General features: G+C 38.3%; 1 protein-coding gene across 1 annotated transcript in view; it reads right to left on the reverse strand.

Annotated features, from left to right (window-relative positions):
• The window catches only part of LOC127469508 (spermatogenesis-associated protein 7 homolog), a 30508-nt gene extending 12855 nt beyond the window's left edge, over nucleotides 1–17653 (reverse strand). Inside the window, exons 1-4 of the mRNA XM_051783927.1 lie at nucleotides 17198–17653; nucleotides 15802–15894; nucleotides 12890–12937; nucleotides 1258–1379 (exon numbers count right to left, since the gene is read on the reverse strand). Coding sequence (XP_051639887.1) covers nucleotides 1258–1379; nucleotides 12890–12937; nucleotides 15802–15894; nucleotides 17198–17393 — 459 coding nt within the window. The 5' untranslated portion in view covers nucleotides 17394–17653. The remainder of the gene's footprint in view (nucleotides 1–1257; nucleotides 1380–12889; nucleotides 12938–15801; nucleotides 15895–17197) is intronic.
• Nucleotides 17654–20172: the final 2519 nt, after the last annotated feature.

Genomic DNA, 20172 nt, shown 5'->3' on the forward strand with positions numbered 1-20172 from the left:
TGATTTATTTTGTTTTGGGAACTGCAGTTAGGAGTAAAGCAAACCTGCCACTGTGCTTGAGCTAGTTAGCCAGTCCTCTTCCTAGTTTCTTTTTCTTTCCTCCTCTTTACAAGGTTGAGATTTCTAATGACAAATAGTCTTATGAAATTACAGAAATCCTATTTTGATTGCCAGGGCTCATAGGGGGAGAATAGGACACTTTTTTCTGCCTTGCACATTGTGTGTTCCCATCTATGAAATTCATGACTCAATGTCAGTCTCACGGTCCTTCTTCAATGGCACCTTCTATTCTCTCTCTCTGTGTGCCTATGTAGGTGCCAGCATGGCTCCATCTCAGGAGTTTGAAGTCAAACAGAGCCACTGTTTTCCTCACAAATACCTTAGGTGAAATTGTGGCCTACTATTTTGCTACTTATCTCACTAGTAGCAAGATTTTACAAATCAAAATAATGCACATTTGAATTGGATGACGTTGTTTATTAACAGTATAATTTGTAATCCAGTGGTAAACCAGTCTAAATATAGTCTGCTGAGGAATTTTTGTCCCAGAGAGACTCTGGACTATGGCAGAATGAAATGTTTTGCAAGAATTTGTATAGTGAGATGAGGTCCTCTGATAGAATTTGGTGAAGAAAGGTCTGCTCTCACTAGTATAAGGTTGTACAGTTTGTGGTATCTAGCAGAATACATAGAATTAGGAATAACTACTTCAGGATCTTGCTTTTATCAGTAAATAACATTCTGAAATTCAGAGGATACTGTAAAACAATGTACAATTATTGCATTGCATTCAGTAGGAAAAAAACTATTGGGATTTCATTCTTTCGAAAATATTGTGTACAGAAATCATCCTAATAAGAATGTTGTCACACAAAACAGCAAATCATTTCAGTAAATTCACTCAATGTAGGTTTTTTCCTGGGCTCCCACGTAATACTCTGGCCTTGTGAGTGTCATGCGCACATGACACTTTCAGAGCAGGGACACATTTTAGTCATGTACACATAGTCATAGCATGAGTATCTGTCATTGTAGGCCATGAAGGGATTGCAACAGTGCCATGGGAGGACAGCTGCCACTTGGCAAGACTGAGAGTCAAATATTATCTATGCTCCACTAGACTATAAAAAGCCACATTGACTAAACCTGCATGAAACTTGTGTTACAGGCACTCCCCAGCACCACAGAGTACAGCTAATTAAGGGGAAAATGGTCTTATTCACGTGACTCAGCACTACCTGTTAGAATATCACATACCTTCTGCTGGCTTGGAGAAACACTTCTGGAGTTGAATGGTGTGGCAGGAAGACTCCATACAAGATCCCTCTTATATTTTTCAAGGGTTTGAATTAGTCTGTCTCTTTTCTGTTGATCCTTGTCTGTACATGCAAATATGAAAAAAACAACCCTTTCCAGTTTAATCAATGATCAAGTCACAGAGTATCACTCTTCATTCTTCTTTTCGCCAGTAAAAACTATTCTGTCTCCTCCTCTTAATACCAAGTAGCAGACAGAGAATGCAATCATACTACTTTTTACATTTGGCTCTTGCTAATTCCATGCTCAGCACACATCTGAATTTGAAATCAGTGTGAGCCAGGACTCCTGAGCTATTCGAGGGATAAAAGAGCATGGCAATGTTGTTTCCACCCCTTGCACATTCTTTCCCTTATCCTAGAAAGAAGCTGAGGCAGGTAAAACAGAAGAGCTGAGGCAGTCGAGTGAGAATTCAAGTCTACATATAAAGAGTTGGGTGACCAAAGTCAGGCTGCCGCTGTGTTCTGTGCAGACTGCAATGTCATGAAAGTCTGCTTTCTGTATTGGTTAAACTCAGGCTGAGAAAAGTAGGGTGACACTTCTACTAGCCCCTCACACACTAAAAGAACAGAACAGGCTTAGTCTTTTGGGACTGGGACAAAAGAAGTGGTGGATGACTCATCCCCAAAGTGTTCAAGGCCAAGTTGGATGAGACTCCGAGCAACTTGGTCTATTGGAAAGTGTCCCTGCCCATGACAGGGGAGTTGGAACTAGATGATCTTTAAGGTCTCCTCCAATCCAACCCATTTGTGATTCTACGATCTTCTGATCTTCCTGAAAATATGCAAGTGAGAGAAGAAATAAGAACACCTATTCTTTTAAGCATTATTGCTATATAGGATATTACACAATTTAATATGGAATATATTATATATTACGTATTATAAAATAATAATAAGGAAACACAGAGATAAGAAGGGGAAATGAGTTACCCAAGACCACAGAAGCCCATAGGGGCATATTCATGTATGATGAAAAGCATTTCATAATTATCCAGCTTTTGACAGAATCTTACTTTTAGCAATGCAAATAGGAATGATGCATGATCAAAATTTTCAACTCTTTTACCTGCCATGTTCCTTCCATACACAGCTCTGAGAAAAAGGATATGAATTTTGATGTGCAAAAACACATTTCTCTTTGTAGATAGTGTTTAAAAAATAATAGCCCCTGTAGCTCTAGCTGAAACTAAGGACTCACACACAAAATATCATAAAGTGGGGTCCACTGAGGTCCCACCAACTGCATATGGCTCTTTTGAGTAGAAAATGCAGCTCTGTCATAATTTCCTTGCCCTATGGAAGTCTGACATGTCAATATTGACATTGCACATGTCAATACTGCCAGGCAGGCCAGCAGAGAGCTGTGCTCTCCTCCTTCCCCTGTGGGTACAGCTGCAGAGACTCCTCAAATATGTAATTCTAGAGGGCTGGAAAGGCTTCAGGAGGGCTTTTAAAATATGACTTCTGGTAGTGTGTTGATACTTTGATTAATACTGACTTATTCCTGACAAAATGCCCAACTGGTTCATGATTAGCCCAGGGCCCCCTTACACTGCTATTGGAACAACAGACTAGAATTTACAATGTGCTGCAAATTTTTTGCTAATAAGAAGCAACAACTCCTCCTCTGAAGTGGTGTAATTGCAGGGCATCACACTAGTAACATCACAGAATAATGCTTGAAACCTGGCAAAACAGCATTTACTAATGATGTTTTTTTTTGAAGGGAGAAATACATTAAGCTGTATTTAGTATTGCACATTTCTGAATTAACAGAAGGGTTACAGAGTTTTCGATAGTCTTAACATACTATTTGTTTTGGAAAAGAAACAGCTGAAACTTTTTTTTAAAGAAACCAAGATGCTTATTTGCTGTACTTAATGGTTGTCTCTGAAGTTTGTGAGGGGTCTTGCATGGGGCACACCACATCTTGATAATTCCCCTCTAAGGTGGCCTCAAGTCTGTGTCCTATTCATTGAAAAAACCATATTTCACTAACAGCTAAAACCAGTATATAGTCTCCTGAGGCATGTAATCTGGCTTTCCAGTCTTGCATAGACATGAGTTCATAGCATCATCCTATTAAGAAAAACATGTTGACAATGCTAAATCCTATTTGGATGACTGGGAAGCAGGATTATACAACTCACTGGAACAAATAACAAAATGTACTTGCTCAATCGTGTTCATACAGAGATTAATACCTTCCCCATTTATCTAGGTTTGCATGGTGGCCAATCCAAGTACTCCTCTGTTCTGATTAAAGACTTTGCATTTTGCAGTCATATGAAAAATAACAGACAAGGCAGCTTGATGCGGTGTCTGTGCAACAATGCCACCAAGTCAGGATACCAGGCTTCTTTCATGACAGTGACAATGACTTGGGAAGCCCTGAGGAAAAGTGACAGCCATGCCTCTCCGCCCTTCTCTCTGTGTACAGGTGAGGCAGGACAACAACTGTCTATCCAAGGCATGGCAGAGCCTTCAGCAAGCCTTGCCAAGGACAAGAAAATAAAATGTTCCAGGTCAAAGAGCCACAGGTTTTAAACAGCCTTTGTCTAGTATTTCACTGATATTTTTACTATAAATATGGGTTATAAACATGCCACATGGCAGTAAGCCTATTCAAATAAGTACTATTCCACTCCATTATAGTTTCATGTTTTGAGTAGTTAGCAAAAGCTCCTGGGCCGAATGTCTCATACCAACTCTCCCTTACCTAACAGATGCCTGGTTTCACTGACTGTTGGGTTTTGCTGTGCCACAGCCAGGTGAGACTGTCTGAAGGGTCTTGCAGCACATCTTGGTTTGCTGACAAGTCTGCTAAGGGATTTATTTATCTCACCATCTTCTAGCCCTGCCCTCTCCAGTTTCTCTTTTCTCACTGCTGTTTTTCTCATTCATGTTTTCCTCTATGCCCCTTGTAAGATGAAACATAGGTAGGTATTCTTCCCGAGCATGCCAAGGCAGTGGAAGGATTAAAGAAAAGGTTTATTTCAGATGCAAGGATCACTTTTTTATGATGTGGCACAGCACATTGGGACTTCAGGGGTAAAAGGTGAGACCTCACTCCCTCAGGGCCCCTTTATCCTCTCTGTTTCTCTCCTGTCTTCCCAAGACCCCTGTGTGTGTCTGTTAGGACTCCCTCTCTCACATATCAGAGAGAGAGGCTGAGAATTTCTCTTGCCATGCGGGGTGGGAAAAGCACTGAAACTGTCTTTAAGAAAGAGTTACCACTTAGGAACTCGGTTTTCTCTAGGAAGGCTTTCTGCCTAAGTTTCCATTACAAATTTTTCTGAAATTGTACCTATTCCTATACTCATTCTCATGATTCCAGGGCTCCTGACTCTCACCTGCTCCCAATACTCACAGCATGTAGTGCTTCTGGCTGCTTCCTTTCCAAGGCCTCTCCTCTCCTGCACTTCTTTCCCTAACGTGACCTCGCCCCAGAATCACCTGTCATGCTCCCCATGCATGAATGAAGGGGCTAAGAATGGAAGTCATTCCTGAATTTTCAGGTCACATTCATGGCTCTCACACGTACTCCTTGCAGTTCTGTTTGACAGGCAGCTGTGACCACACCACAGAGAGCAGCCTGGCCCAGCCACATGGACTGCTCATTGTCAAGAGCTACACGAGGAGAAAAAAATCACCTGACCATTCTGTCGTTGTCCAAACGCTTTTTAATAACAACTAGAAATGACCAAGGGACAAAATAGAAAATAAAATGCAAACTTTGCATGATAGCTGTCTGAAGTTTTTTCCTTTTCTTTTAGAAAAGCAAAAACTAGCCCTCCCTTGCCTTTAAATCTCATGTCTTAGCTGAAGTGTTTAAAACTGGATGCAGTTTACGGTTAAAACCATAGCTGGGAATAATTACTTGGTGGGGTGAAGTGGCAAGGTTTGACCTATAAAAGCATATAATGATTCAGAGTGTCAATTGAATCCTCTCAGGACATGATTGTTTTTACTCCTGCAGCAGCCAGTATCTCTTGACTACCTTTTTGATGCTTCCCAGGGAATAGAATCATGTGGTGTGGCCAGTGCAGCAGTTATGTAGGCAAATGTGTTCAAGAGCCTTTCTGTTAAACTCGTTTATTTGCTAATTTATCGTCCTGTCTACTGTGGCAGGAATTAATTTATCAGTGCTAGAGTACAATTTCACTGGTACTTGTACTGGTATCTGATAGTTGTCAATGTGACAGAAGTACAGAAAATAAAAGGGATTTAGTTGTAATCTGGTCCCTGTAAAACACAGAAAGATCAGATACAATAGCCCTCACTCTGTTTTCCTGGCAGTTCTTGTTGCTTGACATTTGATAAAACATCTTGTCTGTCCTGTGCTGCTGTGTCAAAGTCTTGTGTACAAAATGAGCAAACACAAACTTACTCGAGGTAGTAGAAGCAGTTTAGCAGATTATATTGGCCACCCCAAACAAAAAACTAAAAAACTTTTTCTTTTCTTTTTTTTTTTTTCCTAGTGCCTTTCAGTTCTACTCGTCTTTATCTTAAGTAGGAAGAACAATCAGCAAACACCTTAGTCTGCTTCCACAGCTGCCTCCTAAAACAGAAGGCTATTTTCAGGTCTAAGACAGAACATTATGGCCCAAGTATGAACATGGGATATAAAGCTGGAACAGGCTTTCCCAAAGTTGTTTACCAGATGTTACAAAACTCAGTGATTATAGTTAGAAATAGAATCCACACCTTGGCTCTTGCCTTCATTTTTGGCTCAGAGTGGGAGTTCTGGTTTAATTCCTACCAAGTGTTTTAAAAGTTGGCTGATGTTTAACTCCTGATGACTTTTGAAACAACAGGGAACTTTTGAAGGACTGTGGGGAAAAACGAGGAGCAAAAGTGGTGAACTCCAGACTGATATCAGTCCTGAGCATAACAACTGAAAGGCTGTTACAAGACTCATTTGAGGTAAATAATGTCAGAAACACCATTCAAAAAGGTTAAAAACATAACCATGCTAAGTTGGTAAGAAAAAAGAGAGATTTTGACTGTGGTTGAATGAGACAAATGTGTTGATTTAAAAAACTTCTGTAAACTCCCTGGTTTTGTTCTGCATGGCATTTTGACTAAAAAATTAGAACACTAGAAAATTACACTTGTTTACAAAATGGCTAACTGACAGATCTGTGAATCTAATTAGCAGTAAGGCAGGTGTTTCTAATGCAAGAATAATTTTTGATATTATAATATTAAATTATTTCTTTCAGTTATCTGAAAGAAAACATATAATCATTTCTCATAAAGCTTGAACAACTACAGTTGGGGAACTCATGAATAATAAAGTGGTGGTTTACTCTGACAAAGTGATGTGCATTGCTTAATGATGGAGATGTAGGGAAGCATATATTTCTCAGCAGGGATAATGGAAAATCTCTGTTGTGAAAATGCAGGCCCTTACTTACAGAAGGCAAGTCTTATTTGGGAATCAGTGTTGCTGAAAGGCATCCATACCTTCTTCTAGACATATAGCTGCCTGTATTTTCCTACAGTGGCAGTGGAGACAAAACTAGTGTGGTATCATTGCCTATCAAGGGTGGAAATCTCAAGTGTAAGTACAGGGAGCCTTTACTGCTGTTTCCTTTGACAGGTGGATGGTTGCTGCCAGAATTATACATCCTGCTCTAAAACTTTACTGCTCAAGAAGCATTTACAAATTGGGAAGGATGCAGAGAGGATCCATAAGAATGCTGAACTCTGGAAAACACTCTTCATAGAGTCAGATTTAAGGAGTTGAATGTATTTAGTTGTGCAAAAGGATGGTTAAAAAGTAACTTTATTCCAGCTTATGAGCACCTAAAGACAGGACAGAAATTAAACAGAAAATAAATGCGTCCTAAAGGAGAGATATTAGTTCCTCTGGGTAAGGTAAGTTAGCATTTGGAACACTAATGAAAAGTGTGATGTAACTAAATAAGGTTTGGACATAGTTCTGAACCCTTCCCCCTCAACTCTAAAACAGCAATGAATGGAGAGAAGACTTAGGGAAAAAACAGGCTATATAACCACAGCATTTTATTCTTTCTGTGTCTACGAAACTCAGAGATACATGTCAGTCATCAGAGATCACCTATGAACTTCTCTGAAACTTTATTTTTTCTCAATTTTTGCTGCTATTGTTAACTGATACAATTTCAGATTTTTTGGCCAATGTAATACAAAGGATACAAAGACAGTTACTTGTGATGTTCACATCTATGGGCCACATGCTGCAGTCTGCACTGGTAATAGTTTATCTGGTGGGAGGACTGCTTATTTTGGCATTTCAGGGCAAACAAGACCATTATTTCATCAGAAACCAGTGGTGAGGCTCAAGTCCTTAGATTTGATTTCAGATACTCTTTACCATGCTATCTGTCCTTATGAAAAGCCTGTGTTGGCACATTAAACTACAGCACGTGGTGCTTTTTAAGCCTCAAGCTCTGATTCAGCATTATTTGTTTTCATCAATATATTAATGCTGCAATGATGTGAAGTGAGTGTATAACAACAATTTTAAAGGGGAAGAAAAGTCTCTGAAACACCAAATAAAGCCAGAAAACGTTACTAAGTGACACTGCCTGTTGTTCTTTGTCACGTTGTTTTCTAATCACATGCCAAATTCTGCACATTTTGAAACTGTGAGTGCTCATGCTGACATTAACAGGAATTTCCCCAGGAGGAAGGCAAGATGTAATCAGTTCTCCATAGCTGACCACCCATTCCAGCATTTTTTAACTGCTTGAAGCCTTTGACCATAACCTACATCTGCTCTGACTGGTTCTGCCCTTCCAACAAATTCGTGGTTGTCAGTGGTGCTGACAGCACTTGACACAATTCTTTGTAGACCACACCAAAATAAGGAGAGGACACATTCTCTTTTATTTGAGCAAAGACAAGATTTGACATTTGTTTTGCTTATGCAAGGGAGATAGCCTGCTTTTCTTAAGGTTTTAGTGAGTATAAGTAAGGAATTCTAGAAGCTGGTGTACCAAAGAAATGTCAAGATGCTTCCCCCTGTTTACAGTACTGACTGATTGCTGATGTATGCTACTTTTCCCTTGACAGCAGAATGCAAAGTTAAAACAGTCAGTGCACAATGGTTATGACAACACTCCTTTTCTCTACATCCTTCAGTAGCTCCCACTACCCTCTTCCTCCCTTTTCACAAATACTCTTAAACAGCACTGATTCTAAAATGCATGGGAAGGATGGTTTGGTGATTAAAACACTGTGGTAGGACTTGGAAAACTATCATTTAATTCGGAGCTCTACAACAGGTTCCAGTGTGATCACAGGTATGTTAATTAATCTCTGGTGTCTTAATTTCCTCCCTGTGAAAGGGGATGATGGCAAGCTGGTGCATAACTTTGAACAGATACTCTCCGAAGATATCTTGAAATGTGCAGTGGCTACTATGAAGGAACTCAGATCCCAAATGAAGCTGCCCACACAGCGTAGGATTTGAAGTGTGAGAAGAAGAATTTATGAACCAGATCAGTGGTTTAACTATCGATAGCTGAATGACGCAGTGTAGTCATACATTCGATATTCCCTTCACTGCAGCTCCCTTCTAACAGTGATATAAGCATATATTTTTTACAGACTGCAAAACTTATTGTTAAAAACCAGCTCATTAATGCTCCATAAACCTGCAATGATAGGAAATTGATGTTGGCCTATAGAAACACATTAATTTTCACTTGATTGCTAAATGATCCATTCAATTGCCTAAGATTTGTGACAACTAAGGTTCTACATTTGTAAGGATAAAATTATGTTTATATAATTGACTGTATAGATTATTCACAGAAACTGTAGAGAAAATGCTGCAATTTTTTATGTCTTTGAACTCTTCGGAGAAACAGCTTGTTCTTTTTCACAGGTGTTACGGTCTTGAAAATCACAGTGCAACTTCATTTTAAACTGGCTAAAATCCGAATGGAAATTATTGCTTTGACTGATGTCTGTCTCATGCAGAGAATTAGAAAGAGAAAAACACAGGTTATAAAAAGTCCACTTTGTGCCATATCTAACTACTTAAGGACTCTGCTGGTACACAGAAAAATGAAATTCCTCTTAAAGAAAGCTACTATTCCTTTTTCCAATTACTAAAGCACGTGTTTCTGCACACACTTGTTTGTGTGTCTGGGTTTCATATTTATAAAAATGAGTCACAGCACATGAAGCGATTATATGATCAACACTCTGCAAAAGGTGAAGGAGAAACAGACACATGGCCTCATGTACTCATGTATAATATTACTTGTAATTCCTTTTGGGTAAATGTATACCCTGTACTCCTAAAAGTGCAAGGGGATTGTGTAAAACATACAGGGGTCTGAATAGCTCATCTTGCCATTGTTAGTAGTTTCATGTGTGTTTTCTCCTCATTTTCTGCCAGCTCGTTTGGGACAGCTTCATACACACACCAGCCTAGGTTTCTGCTCCCCCTACTGAGCTGATCAGCCTCAGGAGATCTGACTCAAGCTCGGGTTCTGTGAATCTGGGGCAGAGCATCATAGTACCATGGGAATAATGGTTAGAAGAGCCTTACGCTTCCAAGGTCCAAAAATGTAATTTAACTGCTTAAAATTACTTGTTAATTATTAATTCCTAATAATTAAGACATTTGGAGGACTCCTGGATGCCACGGTTAAGTTTAAGTGTCAGGCTCAATGCTGTATAAATAAAATACCTGAATTCAAACAAAGTTACTTTGACTTTTCTCCTTTGTTCAAATAGAAACAATGGCTCGTAACATTTCTTTTTCTCCAGAACTTTCACATTTCCATTGCAACAGGAATTCTTTTTGATTGCTGGGACACTCTTCTGAAACCTAGTCACTGGCACGTTCAGCAGCATACCTTATGCTCTTTCCAGACTCATTAGATGATCTTTCTAGGAAGTGTGGCTTCTGCTGAGAGTAAGAAATGTAAACATCCTCCTAGGCAGACACTTGGGATAGCCAAGGAATCCTTGTTTTCACAGTAGTTTCATAAATCATGCAGTTCTCATGACTCCTAAAGCATCTCTGCTTAAATTTTATCTCCACAAGAACACTTAGGATGATGAACTATATCACCCATATGCCTGATCTTGAAACATCTCTGCCTAATCTGCACTTTGTGTCTACAGTTCTTAACCTGCAGTGCAACACTACAGATACTTGTGAAATGGTGCACTTAATTTATAGGAAATAACAGCAAATTATTTACAGTGTTTTATCTGCAGTACATTTATTCTTAAAATGAAACAAAGCATTGCACATTGTATTTTCTTCTGCCTTTTCAGAACTAATCCTTGTAGCTATTTGAGTTTTTCTCTTTAATTTTATAGATTTTTGAATGTCTCCATCACTACCGAGTGACCTGAATTTTCTTTTTAGCCTACCACTGAAACGTGTGGTATCCAACACGGATCACACATTTGGAAAAATCCAACACAGATCACACATTTGGAAAGCAAAGTTACACCTCTCTAAGTGTATGGATTGAGAAGAGGTAAGAAAATATATGGCATCAGAATGTGTATCTGTCAAAGTTCTGATAACTGTCAAGGTTCTAAAAGAACACCACATTTAGTAACTAGCAATAGCAATAGTGGGAGATGGTTGTGGGAGAAAATTGTACACGAAAAGAAGAAAACACTGTGGTCTTGTACTAGACAGAAAATTAGATTTGTCCTCCCATTATTCTAGTAGGCTGGCAAAAAACCTTAATTTATTTTGTTTATGCAAATTATATTTGTTTATGCAAATGATAACCAGAGGCCTATTTTTGTAGGCATATTATACTGCTCAAATGAATTTGCACATCAACCCCAACAGCAGCAATTGTATCTCCATTGTGCTACTGCCCTACTTAATGCTTCAGAAGACGTAAGTTCTGATGCACATTTTCATTGTGCATTTAAATTTTGAGTTTTTTTCAAGGGATAAAACTTATTTTACCGAGACAGACATTTCTGGAGCTAACCTGTCAGAAAAAAGACTTAGATCATACACAGAACCTTTTACTGAAGATAAATATAAAATGACAAAGGTGATTTGCATTTCCCTGGTGGGCTACTGACAAAAATTGTATTGGGTCCTCATTTTCTCTGACTGAGAGTTAGAAAGTGGCTCTCACTTTCTAACTGACTGTTATGGCTTCTATGACCTCCAGGCACCTCATACTCAGCGTGGGCTTCTAAATTAACAGAAGCTGCACAAAACAATACAGTCCTGTTTAGTTCTGTAAGATAAATACCTTCCTAAGAAAGCATTTTAGAAACACAGATAATGTTTCCCTCTGATATATTGTCTAGGAACTTGTTATTGTGGCTAACTCAGCTGAATTAATTCTATGTCCTCTTCATATTTTCAAGGAGGTGAGATTCTACTCCTCATGCACATTTGTACCAGTATCATCTCTCTGTCAAATTAATGTTCTTAGAAAACTTCCCATGGCCTTTCTTTCTGTTATTAGAGCACTGTTTTAATAAAGTGACTAATACAAAATACTGATTTTGAAATTATTGTATAAAAGAGCACTGAAAAAAGAAAAACACAGTTGAGTATGAGGAGTCAAAAGACAAAGGTAAGGGAGTTTTGATTGTAATGTGTTATGATCTTGAACTTGTTCTCTTGCTCTTGTCTAATGAAGATCTCATGTGATACATTTTTCTGAATCTATGTGGGCAAGGGTTACGTTTGCCTTCTTGACTTGGGAGTATTTTGCTGGAGCAACTGCGTCTCACCATTGCCTTTGAGCTATCTTTGTTTCCAAGTACATTGCACCTTGCTCAGAGCAATAGCCGACCGCAGGTCTCTGATACGTGGTTCCCACTATGCATACACTGTGGCAAAACAAGCTTTCATTTTTCCACCTTTTTGAATTTCATTTTAAAATGGGGCTTTCCGTGCAGCAAGTGTACTACCTTGCATGTAACTATCAAACAGATAAGTAACATATGCCTCACAACCTGGTGAATGAAGAAAACTAAACGCATTCCAAAGTGAATGCTATGTTTCCAGGGAAAGTGTTGAAAGGGTTCCTTTTAATCAATCTTTCTTCCTTTCAAGAAAGGAAGGGCAGGAGAGACCCTGCCTACACATTGGGTCCTGCAAGCTCCAGCCAAGAGGTGGCGTTAAGGCACAGTTCTCTTACCAAAACCCCATTTTTTCCTCAAAACCTGTTTGAGCAGCAGTATGCCTGATGCCCAGAGATACACGAATCAGTTAAGGAAATGAAAAATACAGTATGGAATATCAAGGAATTCAAAGGGTCAGCAGTCTGAGTTTAGACTGGAAAACTAAAGCGATTTATGCCTTCAACAACCTTGCCTATCAGCGAGTTAGCTGATAACTCTGCAGGTCAGAATGTGTCTGTGCAAACAGGAACCAAGTGCTAGATACAGCTATTAAGTTAGACAATAGATTAGATACTAGGTACTACTGTCTTAACCACGATGAAGCATATTTTTGGCACATACATGCCTTTTCAGAACATCATCATAAAAGAAGACTAGTGTTTCCAAACCAAACAAGTGCAGCCAGACCTATTTTCAAAACAAAACAAAATGAAGCTACTCACATTTAACACTGGTATGCAAACTCTTCGGTGCAGATGAATCAACAGCAGCTGTATTAACAAAAAGTAGGTTCAGTCCAATGAAACACTAGCATAATAAATAATTATATCAAAATGTGTAGAGATGAAACTGATCATCCCTAAGGTGTTGAATTCCCTCTGGGAATATGATACTAAACTGCATAATATTAGCATTATTAATACTATACATCTACAGATGACCAAATCCTACTGTTTCCCTATTGATGTATACCATTTTCTTCCTATTTTCTTCTATTATCTTTGCCAATGGTCAGGTCTCAAAAGCTAGCATAGCTTAAATGTTGTCAGGTTAGTTGAGTTATACCAACTACAAGTATAGTTGCAATGATATTAGATGAGGAATTGACCCCTTGTCTTGATCTGTGTAAAAGCAAAAGGTAAGTGCCTCAGCAGCGCTGTTACTGGTTCAGTATCAAATCTGGGTCTGAATTTTGTGGCTTTCAACCATCTCTACTTAGGTATAGAAATTAGACCCAGTACAGCTGCATTTATTAAACTTAATTTTAATTTACAATTTAAGAAAAGCTTTTCGTAATGGCACCTACTGCTGCCCAGAAAGTTGGCATTTCATGGATGAGTAGTACAGCTGCTATCAGGCAGGGGAAACTGCCAACTGATGCTCTGAGTGTGATTCAAATTGTCCTGAGGCTCAAGGTCATCAGTTTGTCATCATCTTTCTATCAAAAGGAGTTATTTGAATACACAATTACATAGGCAGTTTCGAACACCAAGTTTTCTGTTATTTGGTCATTTGGTTTTCATTGTAAAAGATTAAATGAAGTAAGCTTCAAGGAATCAAGCCCTGTCACTACTGCTGCACAGTCTTCATTAAGTCATGTGTCCATACAGAAGATGGTAAGGATGTTAATGGAACTCTATGTCAGATTGCATATCCCTGTATATAACTCAGGTACATGAGAAAATACTATTTTTGACTCTGGAGGGAAAAGCAATCACCTAGAAGCTCAATATTCCAGTTGCATTTGTAGGACACTGACTGAATTTCCATCTTTCACTTTTGTGATTTCTATCAAATGTCACAGTAAACCAGAGTTTGTGCAAGTGCTCCAAAGTTTCAGACATGCAGGGCTCGCTACCATCTAGAGTGAGACCAAATAGGTTGTATTTTAAAAAGCAGCTGTATTCCAAAAATTAGAGAATATTTAGAAGGATACTGGAGAAGGCCTTTAGACAACCCTGACCAGATTTTTCAGAGGAAAGAAATTCTATAATCTCCTGTAAAGATGTACAGAACATGTGGCAAATCAGCATTTCAGAGCCTCAGGTAAGTACCTTGACATTCTTGCAATATCGCAGTTTTTTATATGTATGCAGGAGTTAGCTCTACAAGGAAAACCTGTGTGAATGATGGACACTATAATATTGTGAAACACGTAAGAATTAGAAATTTTAGCCACTGAAAACTTTGATTAGCACCTACTGTGAGAAACTCCTTCCAGATTGAATGAATTCTGCTGCAGAGAAGCAGGACTGACATTTGAGAAAAAGAAAATTGAAACCTGTTTTGGAACAAAGCATTTGGCTCCTTTTATGCTAAGAATCTTTTGTGTGTATTTTCTTCTGAGCTTTAGGAATGTAATAGACAAAAAGACTGCAAAACATCTCTGTTAATTTTATTTTTTGATCTTTGGTCCCTCATTTAGACATCACCAGTTGAGAATAAAATAAATTTCAATTCTATATGACAGTCTTTGCTGCTCTCAATTAGTCCTGGTGGTTCTGTATATTTATAAGCAATGCACTAGAAGATGAATTCTGCAGTCCCTGGAGTTCTCTGTTTCTATGATATTGGCCATGCAAAAGCAAAATCACTTAAGTACAAAAGTACAGAGCAGCAATCCAGCCTCCAGCTCCCAGTATGAGTGGGATGGTCATGAACCTTAGCATGGTGGAGGTCATCAATCTTTCAAAGAGTGGTTCTGATACCATGATAAAAAGATGTGCTGTATTTGAGTCAGGTCATTTTAAGATGATGCATTTGGCACTGCAAATTGATGAAAAGGATTGATCTTCTGGCAAAAAACCAAAGCACCAACCTCACTTATTGTTCAACACCTATCTGTTATTATAAAGCTCCCTGCATGTGATCAGTGAATTGTTTGGTTAGAAAGCCTTGTGAGCCCAAGGGCTGGAAGTCTTGCAGTAACCTAATTACAGCTATGACCATTCAACTCCAGTTGTTTCATCTGCACCTGAAGCACCAGGAAGTTTACACAGCTCTAGGCAACTGACAAAGGACATTTTTTTTTAAAAATCCAAATTCTGTTTCTAGTGGTTTTCAGCTATTTGCAGGAGGAAGAGTATTTGAAGAGGCCTCAAGAACATAACTACATGTGGTTAATGGAACTTCCCTCTAGGTTACTTAGGACTAATACTATAATTTTCTAAACATCAAAAGATGTAACCTCACTGTTACTCTTCAATGGTTTCTTCCAATTAAACAAATACCTGCCCTACTGTTCTCATTTTACCTTTCCTTTTAGTCATCGGCCATACACATCTAAACAGAAATTATGAATAAAATAACACGGGGAAATTAAGCAATATTTCCCTTCCTAACACAAACCTGTCATTTTGACTCTATAAACTTTACATCTATAAACAGTTGGGGTTGCTTCTCCCCAGACAAAGTTACAGTTTCAATTGAGTGTTCTACATATCTCTTAAGGCACATCATGTTATACCTCACTTTTAAATTCTCCTACGCCTGTTGAGTTAGCGACGGAGAGAGGGAGGAAAGAAAGGGGAAGAAATTCAGAAGCCAGCCAAAAATAGGGACAACCAACATATCTTTGACTGTGATTTTATCTTTTACTTACAAAGATACTGTGGTAATTAAAGACTTGACGCACCTTTGGCAGACATCAGTTTCTTGAAATGAGCAGCCATGTGATCTTGAATGATGTACTGGCTGGAGAGTTTGCAGGAAGGTCCGGGAGAAAAAGCTGCGAGCCAGAAAAAGCTGAGTTTACTCAGTGGGGCAAGCAATGTTTCAGGTAATAATGGATCTGAAAATATTATAATATTTATCCTCTCCTACTTGCAATAAAATCAAGTCAACATGCATTCTTATATTTCAAAAAGTAAGAATAGCACAGAATGTAACATGAAAAAATGGTAAATTATTCTCAGTTTTCATTTTTTTGAATACCTGAGAATTATGGTTTGCAATAAGTAATGTATGAGCCTTTGATATTTTTGAACTCAAGAGAATAACAGAGGATCTCACATTTTAATATCTGATATAAATAAATAAATATATATATATAAATAAATAAAAAAAATAAATCATTTTCTTTTTGAAAGATTTAATACCAGAGAGTCTTAAATAATAGTAGAGAGCACTAATGTTGTTATTAATGCTAGATATTAATATTAGAGGATATTACAAAGTACTGCAAAAAACTGCACATTAATGTCTCACCTCTTGGTCATACCAGACCTAACTCTGGCACTCTACAGTTAGGAAAATGGACTGGATACAGACAAATACAGAATTCGGGCCAGAAAAGGAACCAGAACATGGAGCTGAAATGTGTTACACACAGACTGACCTTAACACTCCTCTGAATCTCTAAATTGCAAGACTTCTCAGACTCAGAAGAATTTGTCTCTGTGTCTGACCTAAGTTCATTAACCCAGGAAAAAAAGTCAAGAAGTAGATAAACATTTACTTGTTTTAAATTTTAATGTGGCAGTGTGGCTGAGATAGATAATTTTCTTTCAATCTGTTTCCAAACAAAAATATTATTTCTTTCTCCAATCCTCTCAATTCCTAAACAGATAGGATTTGTAGATGGAAAGTTGCTAGCACATAATATTAAAAAATGAACAGAATACAGGAGATCAGAAACCTAATGTGCCTTTGGCTTTCCATCCATGGACCCAGAATGACCCTTACACTTGAGATAATCAGGTCATCCAACCTATTCAGATTTGGTTCTCTGAACCAAAAAAGTAACTGTTTGTTTCATTGTTCATGTCCCCAATGTACCATTTCAGTTAATAACTTAGTTTCATAGTTTTTAAAGTGTTTTGAAAAAATAGAAGACCTTGGGTTGAGAGTCTGGAAATCAGTCCTTCTAATCTCAGTTTGGCTGCATACTTGCTGTGTTGCTTTCTCTTACCTAAATCTCTTTCCTACTAAGTGAGCCATTGCTACAAACTGTTTTTCACTGCCAAGGAGTTTGACTGCATTCAATTTATTGTGTTATCTTTTGAACTTTAAGAAAGAGCAGGACAGAACACCTGATGCTAGGTCTGTTGCTTCATTTAGTATTACTTCTTCATGTGCTCCTACAAGTAACTCAAAGCCTGCCAGAAGGGCACTGACATAAAGACTTGATTTCAGCAGTTTGTCCAGGAGCAGCAGGACATCCCAACATGACCAGCTGCAGAAAGGTACTGTTACTTCAGCTCCAGGACCATCCCTTTGATTGTTCATCACACCTGTTGGCACAGCCAGAGCACGCACATTGTGATGTAAGGAGGTGCAGAGACATCGACAGAAATAACAATTCTACGTTTGCTATAAAGCAATGGAGAACTTGGTGCAATATTATGACCAAACTGCATTTACCTTTTGTCTCAATTAAATTGAACATGAGTAGTACAGGTACCACAATGGAATCTAACATTTGAAGCAGACAAATACAAAGCTCACAGACTTTCTAATCATGAGCATTTACCATACGTCCAATTTCATTCAGGGAAACCACTCATGGGTGTCCATACTATGCTATAGAAATAAAATAGTTAAAATCAGTACTATTCTGTTTCAAAGCTTTTATGTGCTTGAGACCAGTAGTTGTTCGCTCCAAAACTTCTAAAACTTAATTTTTTTTTCATTAATTTTGCCAATTGTTCTGTAGCCTCCTGCTGGCAAAAGCAACTGGAACAAGCTCTTCAGTAATACACAGCACCATTCCTAGCTGGTGGAAAGTGGGGCAGCCCTCCTGAGTTCAAGGAATGGCAGTGCCCTAAATCACAGCAGCTAGAGGCTCTTGTCACTAAGGGAAAGAAAATAGATTTTGGTAAATGCCCCAAATCCTTCCCTGATTGGCAGTGACAAGCTGATTTAAATATATGCAGTGAAAAAGACAGCATGACAGAAGAACGAAGTGATAATCTAAACAATATCCAAAGATTAAAAAGGGATGGAAAATCCATTTATAAAAAGAACATTCTTCTCAAAATGAATAACTGCCCCAAATTTGAAATGCTAAAGATATACAAGGCACTAGTAGTTTAATCTAATTTTTGTCTCTCATAAAATCTAACTCTATCCTGTGTCCAGAAAATTACTAACATTGTGCAATAAGCAGCATTGTGGTTATTCCTATGTAAGGGAAAAAAAAAAAAAGCAAATTATTTTCTTTGCCAGAGACTTTCTGTTGAACTTTGGTAAGTCATTTTGTGTTCTCGTGTCTTAACCTCTCTGAAAAGAGAACCTGAAAAAATACATCCTTTTCTCAAAGAAAAGGCTTTAAGGATAAAAAAAATGAAATGGTGAAACTTAAGGGGTTCCCAATTAAGTATCTCCCACTGTTCGAGAGGGTGATCTTATTAGAACTCGCTGGAAATTTCATATTTTTAGACAAATTTTTCTTATGTTTTCTTTGAGTAACTTCAAATTGAGGGAAATGGGAAATAGAAATTTTCTGGGAATTTTAAGTAGCCCTGTTATAAGGCACTGCTGATGGTGCAAACACACATCAGGTCGAATTGAAACAGGCCTTTGTGTGCTGTTATGACAGGCAATATTCTTAAGCCCATATTTGCACAGAATCCAAGTTTTGTATTTTCTGCTGCCTTACAAAGATCTCATTTACCTGCAACATTCAGCAAAATGCTTGATCTAAGCTTTCAACGTTTCAGAGTTTCAGCATTTTCTATATACAAGCACAGTTCTACGTACAGAAAGTTGCCTGCTTCTGAAAATCTTTCCAAACTCTGACTATTGTCCGTTCAAGATATTTACATCTTAGGAAAGATCTCCAGGAAACCAAGACCCAAGAGTGAGCAATAAAGAAGAGTGACAACTCTCTCAGTAGTGACTCTTTTTTATTTCCTACTTTGAAATTACTTTCTTAGCAATTTATTACGGTCCTGAATGTGTAGTTGTATGGTGACTAATTTACCTAGTTTCCACTGATTGAATTGCAAGAGATTACTTCTGCAAATCATGTCCTGAAAATATATCATGTCTAGAGGTACAACATCATATCATAAATCTAGTCGTAGCAGTATTAAAGTTTTACTGATACACAATGACAGTGATAAAACACATCTTTTCCTGAAAAACAAAATATGCTTTTGAAAAACACGAGAGGTGACTTTGCTCCTCATCAGACTGCTGATTCAAAGCCGCTACTTTTTGCCTTATGGGAGTAAAAGCCTGTTCTCACTAACATGCCAATTATTTTACTCTTTTAAAGACGAGTATAACTGCAGTGCTGTTATACTGCAAATAGTTTATAACATTCCGAATTGCTAATTCCTACGAGTGGAAGTGTTACAACATGGAGACAAAGCCATATGTACTTATAACCAAATAAAATATGGACTTATAACCAAATAAAAAACTGTTCAGGGATACTGAAGCCTCAAAAGCGTGGAAATATCCAGTTCTTATCTACCCTTCACAGTATTGAAAGTGGGAACTATCTCTGCAACATCCTTGGCTTTGCCTGTAGTAAACTGGCACTGCAAGGAAAGAGCTGTCTTGTATATTACTGAGACATTAGCAATTAGCTAACAGCTAAGACATTAGCAATTATCATTAGCAGTAATTCACAGTTATGGTCCTGCAATCTGTTTGTTTCTGGCTACTTCCTCATCTTGTATTTAGACCCTAAATTTGGAGGGGAGAGGGGCCATCTCTTTGCTCAGTGTTTGTCTCATGCTTAAGAAGGTAGAACACCTGCCCACCATGCAGGTAACAGAGTAACCACTGTGAAAGTCTCGAAGCAAAGTGACCCAGTGACTGGCTGACAAATGTTTTACAACTCCTCTTACTTCGGTTCAGTTGCATAGTCATCTCAAGCTGCTCCCCTCCTGGCTAAGAGTTTCTGCCTATTTTCAGCTACAGGAAGAACTGGCAGGCATTGAGCTCTGGCTTATGCTTTAAGCATCGAGCAGAGGTTTCTCTGCTTCTGTTCCCTTCGGAAAATACATATATATCACTTCTAGAGGAAACCAACATGACAGGCTGCTGAGGTAAG

Source organism: Manacus candei, unplaced genomic scaffold (genome assembly GCF_025592945.1).
Source record: "Manacus candei isolate 608988 ecotype Guabito, Panama unplaced genomic scaffold, ASM2559294v1 h1tg000017l, whole genome shotgun sequence".
In the NCBI taxonomy this organism is placed as follows: Eukaryota; Metazoa; Chordata; class Aves; order Passeriformes; family Pipridae; genus Manacus; species Manacus candei.